We start from the raw sequence: 19,724 nt of genomic DNA, 5'->3' as shown, positions 1-19,724 counted from the left end.
TTGAAACTTTTCACTGTGTAGTTTTCTCCTTGGTTGTGCTTTTTGTCTGACTTGCACACTGTGATTTTGTCTATGACAATTTCTGCAAACTTTTTCTTTGAACCAACAGCCATTTGCATCATGGGAGAATTTTCCCTTTTGCTAAGATTTTTTTTTTACACCATTCAGGGATGTTTTGTGTGTTTTACATTCTAAACTCTTTTCCTATAGTTCCGCTGCATCCTTTGCCATAGTCTCTAGTGATATTGCAATTGTCAATGCCTGTTCTGACAGTAGCCTCTTTTGAGTGCTTTGACTATGCATGCCACATACAAACCTGTCCTTAATGCATCAGAAAGTCCATATCTGAAGTCACAGTACTGGGAAAACTAGTACAGTTCTGCAGTGTATTCAGAAACGCTTTCATCCTTTGACTGGTTCCTCTAAATCTCTTAGCTATTACCAGTGGTTTGGGGCTCAAGTGATTTTGTAAACTGGTAATAATTTTGTCAAACATCATCTTGCTGGCTTTTCAGGAGTTACTAAGTTGTGTAAGAGCCTGTATGTTTTAGCACCCATTCAGCTATGAAGCATGGATACTTTATTCCTCATCCACATTGTTCGCGTTACAATACAATTCAACCTACTCAATATGCAATTACTAATCCTCATTAGCACTATCAAATTTGTCAATTTTCCCAACTAAGGCCATCATTATGTTATTTTCACTTAAGTTTGCTAGTTGTGTATCTTCTGTGTACTGTGAACTCTTACTCGTGCATGCCTTTGTTCGAGTCTGTGACTCCATGACTGCTTTCTCCGTACTGATTAACTCTTTCCTCTCGCTGTTTCTCCCTTCCTCCGAAGTCTGAAGTCGTAACTGTCGTTGCAGTTGGTGATATTCACTGACATTTGGGTTTGTACTGGTCGCCTGTTTGTTGTGTCTGTACAACTACATGTCAATTAAATATAGGAACACACACAGAGGTAGCTGTAACTGGTGTATTTACGTTGGGGAGAGAGGGAGAGGGAGGATCAATACACAAGTTATCAGTGCATACTTGGTGCTAAGGCGTGTCATTGCTCTAAAAGAAATAGATCCCTATATTACAGACATCGAAAGTGATGGCAAGAAGGCAGGAGAATAGGATTGATTGAGAAAATAAATCGGCCATTATCAAACAGTGAAACAGAATCAATGGAGCAAATGGCCTAATTCTGCTCCTGTCTTATAGCCGTTTCTGTCTATGTATTTAGGAAGCTTTTCCACCTAAGTCCTGCATTGTACATATGAAGAATATATTGTAATGAAAGTAATTAGTGGCACTGAAAATGTGCAAAGTATTAACAAATTCCTTTCAAGTGTACATCTTCACATCAGTTCTCCATTACTGTCAGTAAAATTTCAAATCTTTTCAAGCATCACCTGTTGTATCTTATTACCTTCAAAAAAAAATGTTGGTGATACTCTAAACCAGAAGCAAAATACTGCAACACACATCAAAGTTGCTGGTGAACGCAGCAGGCCCGGCAGCATCTGTAGGAAGAGGTGCAGTCGACGTTTCAGGCCTGAAACGTCGACTGCACCTCTTCCTACAGATGCTGCCGGGCCTGCTGCGTTCACCAGCAACTTTGATGTGTGTTGCTTGAATTTCCAGCATCTGCAGAATTCCTGTTGTTTGCAAAATACTGCAGATGCTGGAAATTTGAAATGAAAACAAACTGAACAATTCAGCAAGCCAGGTGGTGTCTGTGCTGGACAAAACAGGACATTTCCTCAAAACTCTGGGAAAAATTAGATAAACAAGTTTTAAGTTAGAAAGGGAAGATTGTACTAATATGGCAACAAGGAGAGATTAATTAAGGGGTACTGATACAAGCTGAAAGAGGCTAGTCAAGGCTTTTGAATGGAAGTTACGCTCAGGAGTTTTGTAAATGAGGGAAAACAATTGAATTACTAGAAGATAGCAAAAAAAACAAATTAAGAGATGTCAGCTACAAGATTGGAATAGTTATCTAAATATGCTGTATTTACAAACCAAACAGTGCCGAATTGGAGGAAGTGTGGCTTTTCTCTACCTACTGTTCAGGAAAACTGCCTGTTTCTCTTTCCTGATTGGGACCACTTGGGTGAATCCGAAACTCTTGTACTATTTTGCTTGAATTTGTTTGGTCTGTATTTGTTTGACTGATCTTGTCTTTCCTGGAGCTAGTTGGTGAAGACCTTTGGACTATATTAGGTCTTGAACAATTGAATTGAATCATGTTGCCTAACCAGAACAAGCTCTGCTGTGAAACTCTTTTTTAAAAAGAAAAGCAACTTCAAATGGCAAAACAACATCCCAGTTTTGTATTCAGAATTTCATGGGTACTATATGTTGAGGTGTGCTTCTGATTGTTTACCAACCAATAAAATAGCAAAAATATTATCTATATGGATTCATTTTCACAGTTGCTAGATACTAGATTCTCTGCAGAGTAGATTTGTGGATTTAAATGTAGTTCCTGAAGAAAACTCTGGATGGTGCTAAAAAAAAACAAGCTTTGACTCTTGTGAATTTTGTAGAAGACATTAAAAATTCACTGTAGCAGAAGTATAACATGAAAAGTGGCAATGTCTTGAAGTAAAGTGGCACTTTTAGCGGAAAAAAAAAGTCACTTAATTTGTACAGGAGATGAAAATGTTCAGCAACAAACTAGTGTCAGTCACGTGCATTTGAAGACAAAGAAAATGATGAAGACAACACGTCATAACTTGAGCTCAAACAAGAGAAAATCTGCAGGTGCTGGAAATCCAACCAGCACGCACGCACGCGCGCACACACACACACACACACACACACACACACACAATGCTGGAGGAACTCAGCAGGCCAGGCAGCATCTATGGAAAAGAGTACAGTCAACATTTCAGACAGAGATCTTTTTGGCAGGACTGGAAGGAAAAAAAGCTGAGGAGTAGATTCAAAAGGTGGGGGAGGGGGGAAGAGAAACACAAGGTGATAGGTGAAAGCTGAAGGGGATGGGATGAAGTGAAGAGTGGGAAGTTGATTGGTGAAAGAGATACAGGGCTGAAGAAGGGGAGGTCTGATGGAAGAGGACAGAAGGCCATGCAAGAAAGAAGAGGGGAGGAGCACCAGAGGGAGGCAATGGGTGGGCAAGCAGATATGTTGAGAGGGGGAAATGGGGATGAGGAATGGTGAAGCTGGGGGGTGGGGGCACTACCGGAAGTTTGAGGAATTTATGTTTGTGCCATCAGGTTGGAAGCCATCCAGACAGAATATAAGGTGTTGTTCCTCCAACCTGAGTGTGGCCTCACCCTAACTCTCATCACGACAGTGGAGGAGGCCATGGAGAGACATATCAGAATGGGAATGGAAAGTGGAATTAAAATGGGTGACCACTGGGAGATCCCACTTTTTCTAGCGGACAGAGCATAGGTGCTCAGTGAAACGGACTCCCAATCACATCTGGTCTCACCGATATACAGGATGCCACCCCAGGGGCACCAAATAGTATATGACCCCAACAGACTCAGATGAAGTGTCGCCTCACCTGGAAGGACTCTTTGGGGCTCTAAATGGTAGTGATGGAGGTGGTGTAGGGGCAGATGTAGACTTGTTCTCTTTGCAAGGATAAGTGCTAGGAGGGAGATCAGTGGGGAAGGACACATGGACAAGGGATCCCTGTGGAAAGCAGAAAGTAGAGGGGGGTGGGGAGTAAATGCTTAATGGTGGGATTTCCAGAGTGATGGAGATGTCCTCCTTCAAAGACAGGGGCTTCCCTTCCTCCACCATCAATGCTACCCTCAACTGCATCTCTTCCATTTCACACATGTCTGCTCTCACCCCATCCTCCCACCACCCTACCGGGGATAATGTTCCTCTTGTCCTCTCCTACCACCCCACTAGCCTCCGCATCCAGCACATAATTCTTCATAACCTCCACCATATCCAACGGTGTCCCACCACCAAGCACGTTCACCACCACCCTCCCCACTCCCCAATTTATGCTTTCCACAGTTATTGCTCCCTACGCAACTCCCTTGTCCATTCGTCCTTCCCTGCCAATCTCCTTCTGGCACTTAATCTTACAAACAGAACAAGTGCTACACCTTCTCCCTCACTACCATTCAGAGCCCCAAAGAGTCCTTCCAGGTGAGGCAACACTACACCCGTGAGTCTGTTGGGGTCATATAATGTGTCCGGTGAAACCTGATGTAGATTGGGAGCCTGCTTCGCCAAGCACCTGTGCTCCGTCCACCAGAAAATGTAGGATCTGTCAGTAGCCACCCATTTTAATTCTACCTCCTATTCCCTATCAATATGCCTGTCTATGGCCTCCTCTGCTGTCGTGCTGAGGTTGGAGGAACAACACCTTGCATTACGTCTGGATAGCCTCCAACCTGATGGTAGAAACATTGATTTCTTGAACTTCCAGTAATTCTCCCTTTCTCTCTCTCTCCTCCCCCCCCCCCACACACTTTTTCTGTCTCTCAACTTGTCTCCATCACCTCCCTCTGGTGCCCCTTCTTCCCCCCCCCCTTTCTTTCTTCCATGGCTTTCTGTCCTCTTCTTTCAGACTCCCCCTTCAGCCCTGTAACTCTTTCACCAATCAATTTCCCAGCTCTGTACTTCATTCCTCTACCTCCCAGTTTCACTCATCACCTTGTGTTTCTTTATCACCTTCCCCCACCTTTTAAATCTACTCCTCAGCTTTTTTTCTCCTGTCCTGCCAAAGGGTCTCAGCCTGAAACGTCGACTGTGCTGATTGGTTTTTGTCCTTTAAGAACATGTATATGAAATGTTACTTCTGCCAGAAGATGTTGACTCTGAGTTCTTACTGGAGTGAGCAGATCTTTGCATACCCTATCCAGTGGTTTTTCTTCCCTTGTTCTTCATTTGGAAAATTTTCCCTGAGTCTGCTGAATATGTGGGGTGTGTTGCCAGAATTAGCATTATGGGTTGGGGATTTTGATAAAGTAAGACAAACAGTGTATTTTAACAGGAATCGTGTATTGAAACAAAGGAAGAATAACATAGAAGGAAATAGCTTGGCAGGTGAGAAAAAGTATGGAAAATAATTAAAATATTAAATAACTGCTGACACAATTTAGATCTAGTGCATGTGATTTTACAATTTCAGTTATTCTCTTTGTGGATGATTGAGGGTGAATAATTTTGCAGCTTTGGCTATTAAAAAGACCTTAGCAATGGTAAGGGCCAATAATATGACTTTGAAATATTGTCCATTCCTTTCTTATTGGTAATTGACTGGGACAGGTGCTATCAGGATGCTTTAAAGAAGCATTAAATAATTAAAGTATGAAGTGTTTCAGATCGCCAAGGCCTTGCCAGGTTTATTCAGGTACATTGTGGGAGGCCCGGCTGACATCTGGTAGACTGGAAGGTAGTGAATGTTGTGCCTATGTCTAAAATGAGTAGCAAAGAAAATCCTTGGAACTATAAGCCAGTGACTCCAACATCTGTGATAGGTAATTTACTGGTGAAAATTCATAGAAACATAGAAAATAGGTGCAGGAGTAGGCCATTCATGGCTGATCATCCAACTCAGAACCCCGCCCCAGCCTTCCCTCCATACCCCCTGATCCCCGTAGCCACAAGGGCCATATCTAACTCCCTCTTAAATATAGCCAATGTACTGGCCTCAACTGCTTCCTGTGGCAGAGAATTCCACAGATTCACCACTCTTTGAGTGAAGAAGTTTTTTCCTAATCTCTGTCCTAAAAGGCTTCCCCATTATCCTCAAACTGTGACCCCTTGTTCTGGACTTCCCCAACATCGGGAACAATCTTCCTGCATCTAGCCTGTCCAATCCCTTTAGGATTTTATACGTTTCAATCAGATCCCCCCTCAATCTTCTAAATTCCAACGAGTACAAGCCCAGTTCATCCAGTCTTTCTTCATATGAAAGTCCTGCCATCCCAGGAATCAATCTGGTGAACCTTCTTTGTACTCCCTCTATGGCAAGGATGTCTTTCCTCAGATTAGGGGACCAAAACTGCACACAATACTCCAGGTGTGGTCTCACCAAGGCCTTGTACAACTGCAGTAGTACCTCCCTGCTCCTGTACTTGAATCCTCTCGCTATAAATGCCAGCATACCATTCACCTTTTTCACCGCCTGCTGTACCTGCATGCCCACTTTCAATGACTGGTGTATAATGACACCCAGGTCTCGTTGCACCTTCCGTTTTCCTAATCGGCCACCATTCAGATAATAATCGGTTTTCCTATTTTTGCCACCAAAGTGGATAACTTCACATTTATCCACATTAAATTGCATCTGCCATGAATTTGCCCACTCACCCAACCTATCCAAGTCACTCTGCATCCTCTTAGCATCCTCCTCACAGCTAACACTGCCACCCAGCTTCGTGTCATCCGCAAACTTGGAGATGCTGCATTTAATTCCCTCATCCAAGTCATTAATATATATTGTAAACAACTGGGGTCCCAGCACTGAGCCTTGGGGTACCCCACTAGTCACCGCCTGCCATTCTGAAAAGGTCCCGTTTATTCCCACTCTTTGCTTCCTGTCTGCTAACCAATTCTCCATCCACATCAATACCTTACCCCCAATACCGTGTGCTTTAAGTTTGCACACTAATCTCCTGTGTAGGACCTTGTCCAAAGCCTTTTGAAAATCCAAATATACCACATCCACTGGTTCTCCCCTATCCACTCTACTAGTTACATCCTCAAAAAATTCAATGAGATTCGTCAGACATGATTTTCCCTTCACAAATCCATGTTGACTTTGTCCGATGAGTTCACCGCTTTCCAAATTTGCTGTTATCACATCTTTGATAACTGACTCCAGCAGTTTCCCCACCACCGATGTTAGGCTAACCGGTATATAATTCCCCGGTTTCTCTCTCCCTCCTTTTTCAAAAAGTGGGGTTACATTAGCCACCCTCCAATCCTCAGGAACTAGTCCAGAATCTAACGAGTCTTGAAAAATCATCACTAATGCATCCACTATTTCTTGGGCTACTTCCTTAAGCACTCTGGGATGCAGACCATCTGGCCCTGGGGATTTATTTGCCTTCAATCCCTTCAATTTACCTAACACCACTTCCCTACTAACAAGTATTTCGCTCAGTTCCTCCATCTCACTGGACCCTCTGGCCCCTACTATTTCTGGAAGATTATTTATGTCCTCCTTAGTGAAGACAGAACCAAAGTAATTATTCAATTGGTCTGCCATGTCCTTGCTCCCCATAATCAATTCACCTGTTTCTGTCTGTAGGGGACCTACATTTGTCTTTACCAGTCTTTTCCTTTTTACATACCTATAAAAGCTTTTACAGTCAGTTTTTATGTTCCCTGCCAGTTTTCTCTCATAATCTTTTTTCCCCTTCCTAATTAAGCCCTTTGTCCTCCTCTGCTGAACTCTGAATTTCTCCCAGTCCTCAGGTGAGCCACTTTCTCTGACTAATTTGTATGCTGCTTCTTTGGAATTGATACTATCCCTAATTTCTCTTGTCAGCCACGGGTGCACTACCTTCCTTGATTTATTCTTTTGCCAAACTGGGATGAACAATTGTTGTAGTTCATCCATGCAACCTTTAAATGCTTGCCATTGCATATCCACCGTCAATCCTTTAAGTGTCATTTGCCAGTCTATCTTAGCTAATTCACACCTCATACCTTCAAAGTTACCCCTCTTTAAGTTCAGAACCTTTGTTTCTGAATTAACTATGTCACTCTCCATCTTAATGAAGAATTCCACCATATTATGGTCACTCTTACCCAAAGGGCCTCTCACGACAAGATCGCTAATTAACCCTTCCTCATTGCTCAAAACCCAGTCCAGAATAGCCTGCTCTCTAGTTGGTTCCTCGACATGTTGGTTCAAAAAACCATCCCGCATACATTCCAAGAAATCCTCTTCCTCAGCACCTTTACCAATTTGGTTCACCCAATCTACATGTAGATTGAAGTCACCCATTATAACTGCTGTTCCTTTATTGCACACATTTCTACTTTCCTGTTTAATACCATCTCCGACCTCACTACTACTGTTAGGTGGCCTGTACACAACTCCCACCAGCGTCTTCTGCCCCTTAGTGTTACGCAACTCTACCCATATCGATTCCACATCTTCCTGGCTTATGTCCTTCCTTTCTATTGCGTTAGTCTCTTTAACCAGCAATGCCACCCCACCTCCCCTCCCTTCATGTCTATCCCTCCTGAATATTGAATATCCCTGAACGTTGAGCTCCCATCCTTGGTCACCCTGGAGCCATGTCTCTTTGATCTCAACTATATCATAATCATTAATAACAATCTGCACTTTCAATTCATCCACCTTATTACGAATGCTCCTTGCATTGACACACAAAGCCTTCAGGTGCTCTTTTACAACTCTCTTAGCCCTTATACAATTATGTTGAAAAGTGGCCCTTTTTAATGCTTGCCCTGGATTTGTCGGCCTGCCACTTTTACTCTTCTCCTTAGTACTTTTTGCTTCTACCCTCACTTTACACCCCCCGTCTCTCTGCACTGGTTCCCATCCCCCTGTTGTGAACTAACCTCCTCACGCCTAGCCTCTTTAATTTGATTCCCAACCCCCAACCATTCTAGTTTAAAGTCACCTCAGTAGCCCTCGCTAATCTCCCTGCCAAGATATTGGTCCCCCTGGGATTCAAAGGGTTACAATGTATATACATCTGGAGATGGAGATTAATTAGGGTAATCACCATGGTTTTGTGAGTGGGAGATTCTGACTTAGAGTTGATTGAGTTTTTTGGTTTTATTTTAGGTGACCAAAAAAAGTTGATGAGGGCAAAGCAGTAGATGTGCTTTATGTGGACACTGGGGATGTTAGGGGAGTCAGAACCAGAGGCCACAGTTTACGAATAAGGGGTAGACAATTTAGAATGGAGTTGAGGAAAAACTTTTTCACACAGAGGGTTGTGGTTCTGTGGAATGCTTTGCCTCAGAAGGCAGTGGAGGCCAATTCTCTGGATTCTTTCAAGAAAGAGTTAGATAGAGCCCTTAAAGATAGCAGACTGAAGGGATATGGGGAGAAGGCAGGAAAAGGGTACTGATTGTGGATGATCAGCCATGATCACAGTGAATGATGGTGCTGGCTCGAAGGGCTGAATGGCCTACTCCTGCACCTATTGTCTGTTGACTTCAGTAGATGACATGGAATCCAGGGACAGCTGACCAATTGGTTTAATGGTGCAACCAATCCAGATGTTGGAAGATGAGAGGAGGGGATTTCAATCTGGTCCACTGCCAAGGTATAAAAAAAGACAGCAGCAAGCAGGTAGCGGCAGTGTAATAGTGCATTTACAAATTCACGTTTGTGATTGAGGCTCGTTAGCTCTTTGAGACTTCAGCGAAGAGAGACTTCATTTAGAGAAAGCAAAAGAAAAAAGAACTCTAGGTTATTTTTTTTTCCTTCCCTTCTTTATATCTGCTCAGTTAGGATAGGTGAGATGCCAGGCAGTATAGTGGAATGCTCCTCTTGCGGGACGTGGAAAGGCAGAGACCTCCAGTGTTCTTGACTATTACAACTGTGAGAAATGTATCCAGTTGTAGCATATATTTCAATGTAAGAAGTATCGTAGCAAAGGCAAATGATAGTGCTGAAGATGAGGTAGTTGGTTTACAAACAGGCAAAGTTTAGTGAGGAGAGGTTGATAGTGTAAAATTGCAGTCAACAGGATGAGTTGCAATGTAAAAGGTATTCAAAATCAAAAAGGGTGAATAAAGGACTGAAGGTGTTATATTTGAATGCGCTGTTTACAGAATAAGGTAGATGAACTTGTAACAGTTACAGATTGGCATGTATGATGCAGTAGTCATCACAAAATCATGGCTGAAAGAAGATTATAGCTGGGAGCTTAATGCCCATGGATACACATTGTATCAAAAGGACAGGCAGGAAGGCAGATGGGACAGCATTGCTCTGTTGGTTAAAAAATGAAATCAAATCTTTTCAAAGAGTTGACATAGGATCGGAAGGTGTTTAATCATTGTAGGTTGAGCTAAGGAACTCTAAGGGTAAGAAGACCCTGATTGGAGCTGTATATAGACCCCCAAACAATAGTAAGGATGTGGCCTACAAATTGCAGTGGGAGATAGAAAAATGCATGCCAAAAGAGCAATGTTCCAATAGTTATGGGGATTTCAATATGCAGCTAGATTGAGAAAACCAGGTTAGTGCTGGATTCCAAGAGAGTGAATTTCTAGAGTGCCTATGAGTTGGCTTTTTAGAACAGCTCATGGTTGAGCCCACTAGAGGATCAGCTATTCTGGATTGGGTGTTGTTTAATGAACCAGAGCTGATTACAGAGCTTAACATAAAATAATTCTTGGGGGCAAGTGATCATAATATGATCAAATTCACCCTGAAAATCGAGAAGCTAGTCAGATGTATCAGTATTACAGTGGAATAAATGGTATTAGAGGTATGAAATAGGAATTGGCCAGAATTGATTAGAAAGGAACACAGGCAGGGATGATGACAGAGCAGCAATGGCTGGAATTTCTGATAGCAATTTGGAGGGCACAGATTATATACATACCGAAGAGGAAGAACTATTCTAAAGGCAAGATGATACAACTGTGGCTAACAAGAGAAGTCAAAGCCAACATGAAAGACAAAAAGAAGCCGTATAATAGAGCAAAAATTAGAAGTTAGAGGATTGCCAACAGAGGCAATTCAAATAGTCATTAAGAGGGTAAAAATGTAATACGAAATTAAGCTAACATTAAAGAGAATACCAAAAGTTTCTTCAGACATATGAAGTGTAAAAGAGAGATGAGAGTGGATATAGGACCGCTGGAAAACAATGTTGGAGAGATAATGGGGGACAAGAAAATGGCGGACAAACTGAATCAGTCTCACTGTGGAAAACACTCGCTGTATGGAGAAAGTTCCAGGTGTCAGGGGTCATGAAGTATGTGAAGTTACGTTTTCTAGAGAGAAGGTTCTTGGGAAACTGAATGGTCTGCAGGTGGATAAGTCACCTGGACCAGATGGTGTTCTGAAAAGGTGGCTGAAGAATTTGTGGAGGCATTATTAATGATCTTTCAAGAATTATTAGATGTTGGAATGGTTCCAGAATACTGGAAAATTGCAAATATCACTGATCAAGAAGGGAGAGAGGCAGAAAAAAGGAAACTCTAGGCCAGTTAGTGTGGGTGTTGGAGTCGGTTATTAAGGATGAGGTCTCAGAGTACCGAGAGGCACATGATAAAATAGGCTATAGTCAGCATGGTTTCCTCACAGGAAAATATTGCTTGAAAAATACGTTGGAATTCATTGAAGAAATGACAATCTGGATAGACAGGAGAATCAGTTGATGTTGTGTACTTGGGTTTTCAGAAGGCCTTTGATAAAGTGCCACACATGAGGCTGCTTAACAAGCCACAAGCCCATGGTATTACAGGAAAGATACTAGCATGGATAGAGCAAGGGCTGATTGGCAGGTGGTAAAGAGTGGAAATTAAAGGAGCCATTTCTGGTTGGCTGCTGGTTACTAGTGGTGTTCTACAAGGGTCTGAGTTGGGACTAATTATTTTTGTGTTATATGTCAATGATTTGGGTAATGGAATTGATGGCTTTGTTGCAAAGTTTGCAGACGATATGAAGATAGCTAGAGGAGCAGGTGGTTTTGAGGAAGTAGAGAGGCTACAGAAGGACAGACAGATTAGGAGAATGGGCAAAAAAATGGCAGATGGAATACAGTGTCAGGAAGTATATGGTCATGCACTTTGGTAAAAGAAATTAAAGGGTTCACTTTTTTTTTAAATGGAGACAAAATGCAAAAAAAAGCAAGGGACTTGGGAATCCTTGTGCAAGATTCCTAAAAGTTAATTTGCAGGTTGGGTGTGTGGTCAGGAGGCAAATGCAATTATAGCACTCATTTCAACAGGAGTAGCATATAAAAAAAAAAGGTGTAATGTTGAATCTTTATAAAGCACTAGTGAGCCTTCACTTGGAGTATTGAGCAGTTTTGCGCCCCTTAGAAAGGATGTGCTGAAACGAGAGAGGGTTCAAAGGAGGTTCACAAAAATGATTCCAGGATTGAATGGCTTGTCATATGAAGAGCATTTGATGTAAGCTTGTATTGAGTAGAATTCAGAGTGAGTGATGACCTCATTGAAACCTATCGAATGGTGAAAGGCCAAATAGAGTGGATGTGGAGAGGATGTTTCCTATGGTGGTCAGTCTTGGACCAGGGAACATAGCCTCAGAGTAGAGGGATGTCCTTTTAGAATGAAGACGAGGAATTTCTTTAGCCTGACAGTGGTGAATCTTTGCCACAGGCAGCAGTGGAGGCCAAGTCTTGATGTATATTTAAGGCAGAGGTTGATAGATTCTTGATTGACCAGGACATGAAGAAATACAGGGAGAAGACAGGAGATTGGGGTTGAGAGGAAAATTGGATCAGCTATAATGAAATGGCAGAGCAGACTCGATAGGCCAAATGGCCTAATTCTGCTCCTATGTCCTGTGGTCTGATAGATTTTGTGTAGTGGGAGCAAGATTTGGAAAAGCAAGTGCTGTCAGTCAGTACATTTCGCCCACCACAGATTATAGGTTAATCAGACATTTGGCAAAGCTTAATAAGAAGTTAAGTTTAAGCAGAGCAACCATTGTTGGAGTTGGCCAGTGTTAGTGGGGAGCTTGACATGTTGTCTCAGAGGCTTTGGCAAGGAGAAGTGGTTGTTCAAGATAGATTTTTCAGGCAGCTTGCTTTTTTCCTTGATTTTTTTTGTTGCACAGTTAGAACAGTGGGAATGCCAGGCAGGATAGTGGAATGCTCCTCTTGCAGGATGTGGGAAGGCAGGGAGACCTTCATTGTTCCTGGCAATTACACCTGCAAGAATTGCATCCAGCTGCAGCTTCTTGCAGACCAATGTTAGGGAACTGAGCTTGATCTGGATGAACTTGGGATCATTTGGGAAGCTGGGTGGTTGATTTGACAGGTGATTGAGAGCGAGGTAGTTTCACCTAAAGTGCAGGACACAGGTGGGAGAAGGGGGATTGGCAGCCAGTGTGGGTTATCCCTGTGGTTGTTCCCATCAATAACAAGTATACGGTTTTGGATACTATTGCTGGAGGGGAATACCCTAGTAGATGAAAGGCACAGCTGTCAAGTCTCTGGCACTGAGTCTGACTGGTTCAGAAAGGAAGATGAGGGGGGAGAACAGATGAATGAGAGGATTCATTAATTAGGGGTACATGAAGTTCTGTGGACAAGAACAGGATTATAGATGGTATGTTTCCTCTCTAGTGTCAGGGTCAGGAACATCTCAGATAGAGTCCATACCATTCTTAAGTGGGAGGGTGAGCAGCCAGGGATCATTGTCTGTGTTGGGTCCAATGACAGGGGTAGGAAGGATAATGAGATCCTGCAAAGTGAGTTCAGGGGGTCATAAACTAAGTTGAAGGACAGGATCTCAAGGGTTGTGATCTCAGGATAGCTAACCATGCCATGTGAAGCAGAAATAGGAAGATCATACAGTTTAACATGTGGCTAAGGACATGGTGCAAGATGGAGGGCTTCAGACTTTTAGACCATTGTGCTCTCTTCTAGGGAAGATGGTACCTGTACAGGAAGCACGGTTTGCACCTGAACTTGAAGGGGAACTAATATCCTTGTGGGAAGGTTCGCCAGTGCTGCATGGGGTGGGGGTGTGGTGTTAAACTAGTGTTGTAGGGAATGGATACCTCGGTGCCAAAGCAGATCGTAAAGTGGTTTTGGGGAAAGATGTTGATAAGCCTACATACATAATCCTGATTTGATGGAGACAGACATCAGAGCTCGGAGGAACATCTGGTGAAACTTCTGAAATGCCTGTTTCGCTGTCGCTGCTTGTGTGTGATCCAGAGTCTCCGGAGGTGAAGGCCCCAAGTCCTCAACTTTGCTTGTTGCTTGGTGGCCGGGGTGGGGTTGATGGTGCTCGGTGTCAGAGGGCTGGTCGGAGGCTCGAAGTTTTCAAATGGACTCAGAGTCGGCTGTGGTCGGGTGCTTCCAGGGTGCTGCATTGGCAAGTTTGCGGCGCAGGAGGTTCATGGTAGGGAGAGTTTCTCCCTTCTACCGTCTGCGTGAGATGATGGGGCTATCAGGACTTTGAGACTATTTTTTACCGTGCTCTGCTCTTTATCAAATTACAGTATTGCTTTGTACTGTTGTAACTATATGTTATAATTATGTGGTTTTGTCAGTTTTAGTCTTGGTCTGTCCTGTGTTTCTGTGATATCATGCTGGAGGAACATTGTATCATTTCTTAATGCATGCATTTCTAAATGACAATAAACGAGGACTGAGTGTCCTCATAATCATATAAAGACAGCTATTGAAAGATTAAGCATGGTGGGAATAATATTGAGTGGTGTCTATTTCAATGTAAGGAGTATTGTGGATAAGGTGGATTAATTTAGGGAATTTAGAGCATGGATCAGATCAGCATGTGGAATTATGATATTGTAGTCATTAGAGAGACTTGGTTGCGGGGGAAGCATTATTAGTCAGGGAAATTGTCTCAGGAGTGCTGAGAAAGGACAGACTGGAAACCTCATCTCAGGTGAAATGGGTAGAACTGAGGATGACCTCATTAATGGACTATATTATACACCACTCAATTTTCAGGCTGAGTTAGAGGAGCAAATTTGTGGAGAGATTGCAGAGAGTGGCAGTAGATGGTTGGAGTTGACATCACCAACTACAAGACAACATCACCTGCCTGTACTGGTGATGCCTCCCTCCTAGATGGGTTGAACAACTACGTTCGTTTCGAGGCAGAAAATGAGGTGGTGGCGAGGAAGACCACTCCTCCTCTCAATGACCAGGTGCTGTCTTACTGTGGCCGATGTGAGGAAAACTCCATGCAGGGTCAACCCACGGAAGGCTGCTGGACTAGACAATATTCCTGGCAGAGTGCTCAGAAGATGTGTAGACCAGCTGGCAGATGTTCTCACTGACATCTTCAACATCTCCCTGAGCAGCGCCGTCGTTCCAACGTGCTTCAAGGCCTCCACCATTGTTCCTGTGCTGAAGAAGTCTTCAGTGTCCTGCCTCAACGACTCTCACATCCATCATCATGAAATATTTCTAGAGGCTCGTCATGAGGCACATAAAGACCCTGCTGCCCCCCTCACTGGACCCCCTGCAGTTCACGTATCGTCCCAACCGTTCAACAGATGATGCTATCGCCACCACCCTCCACCTGGCTCTCACCCACCTGGACAAAAAGGACACATACGTTCGAATGCTGTTCATAGACTTCAGTTCAGCATTCAACACTATCATTCCTCAGCACCTGATTGGAAAGCTGAAACTGCTGGGCCTGAACACCTCCCTCTGCAACTGGATCCTAGACTTCCTGACTGGGAGACCTTAGTCAGTCCGGATCGGGAGCAGCATCTCCAACACCATCACACTGAGCACGGGGGGCCCCCAGGGCTGTGTGCTCAGTCCACTGCTGTTCACTCTGCTGCTCTGCTGACCCACGACTGTGCAGCAATACACAACTCGAATCACATCGTCAAGTTTGCCGATGACACGACCGTGGTGGGTCTCATCAGCAAGAACGACGAGTCAGCATACAGAGAGGAGGTGCAGCGACTAACAGACTGGTGCAGAGCCAACAACCTGTCTCTGAATGTGAACAAAACAGAAGAGATGGTTGTTGACTTCAGGAGAGCACAGAGCGACCACTCTCTGCTGAGATTGTTAAGAGCACCAAATTTCTTGGTGTTCGCCTGGTGGAGAATCTCACCTGGTCCCTCAACACCAGCTCCATAGCCAAGAAAGCCCAGCAGCATCTCTACTTTCTGCAAAGGCTGAGAAAAGCCCATCTCCCACTCCCCATCCTCACCACATTCTACAGAGGATGTACAGAGAGCATCCTGAGCAGCTGCATCACGGTTCAGGAATTGCACCGTCTCGGATTGCAAGACCCTGCAGTGGATAGTGAGGTCAGCTGAGAAGATCATCGGGGTCTCTCTTCCGGCTATTACAGACATTTACACCACATGCTGCACCCGTGAAGCTAACAGTATTGTGAAGGACCCCACGCATCCCTCACACAAACTCTTCTCCCTCCTGCCATCTGGCAAAAGGTACTGAAGCATTCGGGCTCTCACGATCAGACTGTGCAACAATTTCTTCCCCCCCAAGCCATCAGACTCCTCAATACTCAGAGTCTAGACCGGCATCTACATAATTTATTATTATATTGTAATTTGTCCTCTACTTTGCCTGTTGTCTTGTTTATTAATTATTGTACTGCCCTGCACTGTTTTGTGCACTTCATGTTGTCCTGTGCAGTTTTGTAGTCTAGTGCAGTTTTTATGTTGTTTTACGCAGTCTAGTGTAGCCTGGTGCTGTCTCACATAGTCTAGTGTAGTTTTGTGTTGTTTCATGTAGCACCATGGTCCTGGAGGAACGTTGTTTCGTTTTTACTGTGTACTGTACCAGCAGCTTATGGTCAAAATGACAATAAACGACTCTGACTGGAGGCCTGTGACTAGTGGTGTGCCATAGGGATCAGTGCTAGGTTTGTTGTTGTTTGTTATCTATATTATTGATCTGGATGATAATGTGGTATACTGGATAAGCAAATTTGTAGATGATGCCAAGATTGGGGGCATAGTGAACAGTGAGGAAGGCTGTCAAAACTTGCAGTGGGACCTGGACCAGTTGGAAAAATGGCAGATGGATTTTAATTCAGTAAAGTGTGAGGTGTTACACTTTGCGAGTACAAATAGGATTTGAACAGTGAGCAATAGGGCACTGAGCTGTGTAGAACATAGGGGTCTATGAACACAGATCTCCAGTTTCCTGAAAGTGGTGTCACTGGTAGATTGGGTTGTTAAGAGAGATTTTGGTACATTGGCCTTCGTAAAGTATTGAGTACAGGAGTTGGGATATTATGTTGAAATTGTATAAAACATTTAGTGTTGTTCGTAGTTTTGGCCACCTACCTATGGAAAAGCTATCGATAAGATTAAAAGAGTACAGAGAAAATTTACAAGGATGTTGCTGGAGTTTGAAGATCTGCGTTATAGGGATAGTTGAATAGGTTATGACTTTGGTCCCTGGAGTGTGGGAATTTAAGGGGAGATGTAATGGAGGTATATAAAATTGAGTGTTTTTGATGGGGTAAGTGCAAGCAGGCTTTTTTTCACTGAGGTTAGGTGAGACTAGAATTAAAGATCATGGGTTAAGCTTGAAAGGTGAAATATTTAAGAGGAACATGAGTAACTCCTTCAATCAGAGGGAGGTGAGAGTGTAGAGCAAGCTATCAGCTGGAGTTGTGAATGCAGGTCCATCTTCAACATTTAAGAGAAATTTAGTTAAGTACATGGATGGAAAGAGTATGGAGAGCTGTGGTCTAGGTGCATGTTGAATGGACTAGTTGGAATAATAGTTTAACAGGGACTAGATGGGCCAACGAGCTGTACTGCTGTATTACTCTATGATGGCATGTTTTGTTTTCTGAGACTGGAAGCCTGTGATTAGTGGTATACCTCAGGGGTGAAGTGCTTTTTGTCTTTGTCATCAATAAACAATTAGAATAAGAATGTATAATCAAGTATTAGGCATGATTGGTAAGTTTACATGTGACACTAAAATAGGTGGTAAGGTGGACAATGATGAATGTTACCAAAAATGCAGGAGGATCTTAATCAACTGGGCAAGTGGGCCAGGGAATGGAGTTTAATTTGTATAAGTGCTAGATGTTGTTTTTTGGAAAGTTAAAATCCAGGTAGGACTTTCACAGTAGACAACAGGGCCATAGGGAGTGTTGTAGCACAGAGACACTTTGGAGTACAAGTGGAATCATAGGTAAGTAGGGTGGTGAGTTATAAGGAGAGATTGGACAGTTTAGGACTTTATTCCTTAGCACACAGGAGATTGAGAGGTGATCTTATAGTGGTGTGTAAAATGAGGAGGAGCATAGGTAGGGTGAATGCAATCAGTCTTTTCCACCAGAGTTGGAGTATTAAGATTTAGAAGGCATCAGTTAAAAGTATGTGAGGAATATTTAAGAGGAGCTTGAGGGACAACATTTTTACACTAAAGGTAGCATCTATGTGAAATCAGCTGCTAGAGGAAGTGGTTGAGAAGGTACAACAACTTTCAAAAGACAGACAAGCACATGGATTAGAAAAGTTTAGAAGTATAGAGGCCAAATGCTGGCAAATAGGGCTAGCTTGAATAAGGTGTCTTGGTTTGCATAGACCTGTTAGGCTGAAGGGCTTGTTTCTGTGCTGTATGACTATAACAATTGATTACAAGCATTTTCATTACAATTTTTCTCCATATTATTTAGTTATTTGTCTCACTTTTTGACCTGCATTTCTTTTCTCCTGTGCAGCCACGCAGACAGGACCCCAGTCCCGGCACCAATCTGGGGAGCGGAGATGAGCTCAAACTACGTTAAATCTTCTTGAAGCAGCTTCATCATAAATCTTTTTGTGGGATCAAGCAGCTTTCTGATGAACTGGTGTTTAAAGAAATGAAGATGCTAAGGTCTGAACAAGGTTTTTTTTAATCCAGTTCCAACTGCTCCAGGCCTTTGGATGTCTCATTCAGCACAAACTGCCAGGGATTGCACTATGTCCATTTACAGTACCTGCATTTCCTGTTTTAAGCATGTAACCAGCAGCAATCTTTGTTTTCTATGCAAGGCTATGTTTCTTTTCATTTGAATTTTTAGCCCTTTTATGATATTATTTGTCTTCTCTCTCGACTTGGTTTTTAACCAAAAAATACAGAAAATCTGTATCAGAAATTAGGTCAAAGTATGTTGAATTAAGGAGTAAGTGGCAGGAAATCAGAAATTTAGTTCTGCTTTTTCTGTAGTACATTCTGTGTTGCAAGTGTGTAAAAATTCAAAATCTGTTTGCCTTTGCTTTTCTAATGCACAGGGAATGCATTATTGGCTTGTCTGCAATTTTTAGCTGTGATTTTTGTATCACGTAAAGAGATAGCCACATAATAAAGTAGTCCATATTGCAGGAGCAATTTTTTTCCCATGATTGAAAAATAATTGTTGATAGTACGGTATTGCAGTAAGTTGGAGAGCAGAAGACTCTCCGAGGTTAAGAACATTTAATTCTGCTTGTCCTTTCCATTTTCTGAATTAAAATACAGGCTTTAATCTAAATCTATCAAATATTAATTTTAATTTCTACCCATGTTTAGTTTAAAATAAATATGTGCATTTTTGTTCCAAATCCAATTACTTTTTCTTTATAGGTCACATCTCACACAGTTTTATATTCTATTGTTATGAAGTTAAATATGTAACCCTAAATATGGGAAATAAATTGGACTGAAAAAATTTAAAGCAGTGCACATATACATCATGTGCTGGACACATGAAAAGTGACCAAAAGACTTCTGAAGTTCCCTGGTATATCATGTATTTGGAGAATTGATGTTAGTGGCTTTGGTGGCTATTTTCTGCTTTGCATTGCTTAATAATATCTTAATGCTGGCATTAGGATTGGGATATCTGCTTTCTGCTAATTAGTCCAAACAGTTCAAAACTTTGTTACTGGTGTTAAGTTATTGATGCAATTTAATACGTTTTTCCAATCTATATTTAAGTAGAAAGAATTGCATCGAATTGTATTGTTTCTCCCTCAGGAGTTGCTTTGAATTATTGAGCTAGCTTTTGCTACTTTGTGAATCTGAAACATTTCCTTTTAAATTACTTTATTAATAAATCTGAAAAGTCAAA

General features: G+C 42.5%; 1 protein-coding gene across 2 annotated transcripts in view; it reads left to right on the top strand.

Moving 5' to 3' along the window:
• The window catches only part of cbfb (core-binding factor subunit beta), a 107,289-nt gene extending 87,565 nt beyond the window's left edge, over window positions 1-19,724 (top strand). For both annotated transcript variants that reach the window (XM_072279399.1, XM_072279398.1), the window contains exon 6: window positions 18,354-19,724. In XM_072279399.1, the coding sequence (XP_072135500.1) occupies window positions 18,354-18,403 (50 nt within the window). In that variant the 3' untranslated portion in view covers window positions 18,404-19,724. The remainder of the gene's footprint in view (window positions 1-18,353) is intronic.

Source organism: Mobula birostris, chromosome 15 (genome assembly GCF_030028105.1).
Source record: "Mobula birostris isolate sMobBir1 chromosome 15, sMobBir1.hap1, whole genome shotgun sequence".
Taxonomy (NCBI): Eukaryota; Metazoa; Chordata; class Chondrichthyes; order Myliobatiformes; family Myliobatidae; genus Mobula; species Mobula birostris.
Note: the sequence above shows the minus strand (reverse complement) of the source record. Positions and strands in the feature narration are given on the sequence as shown.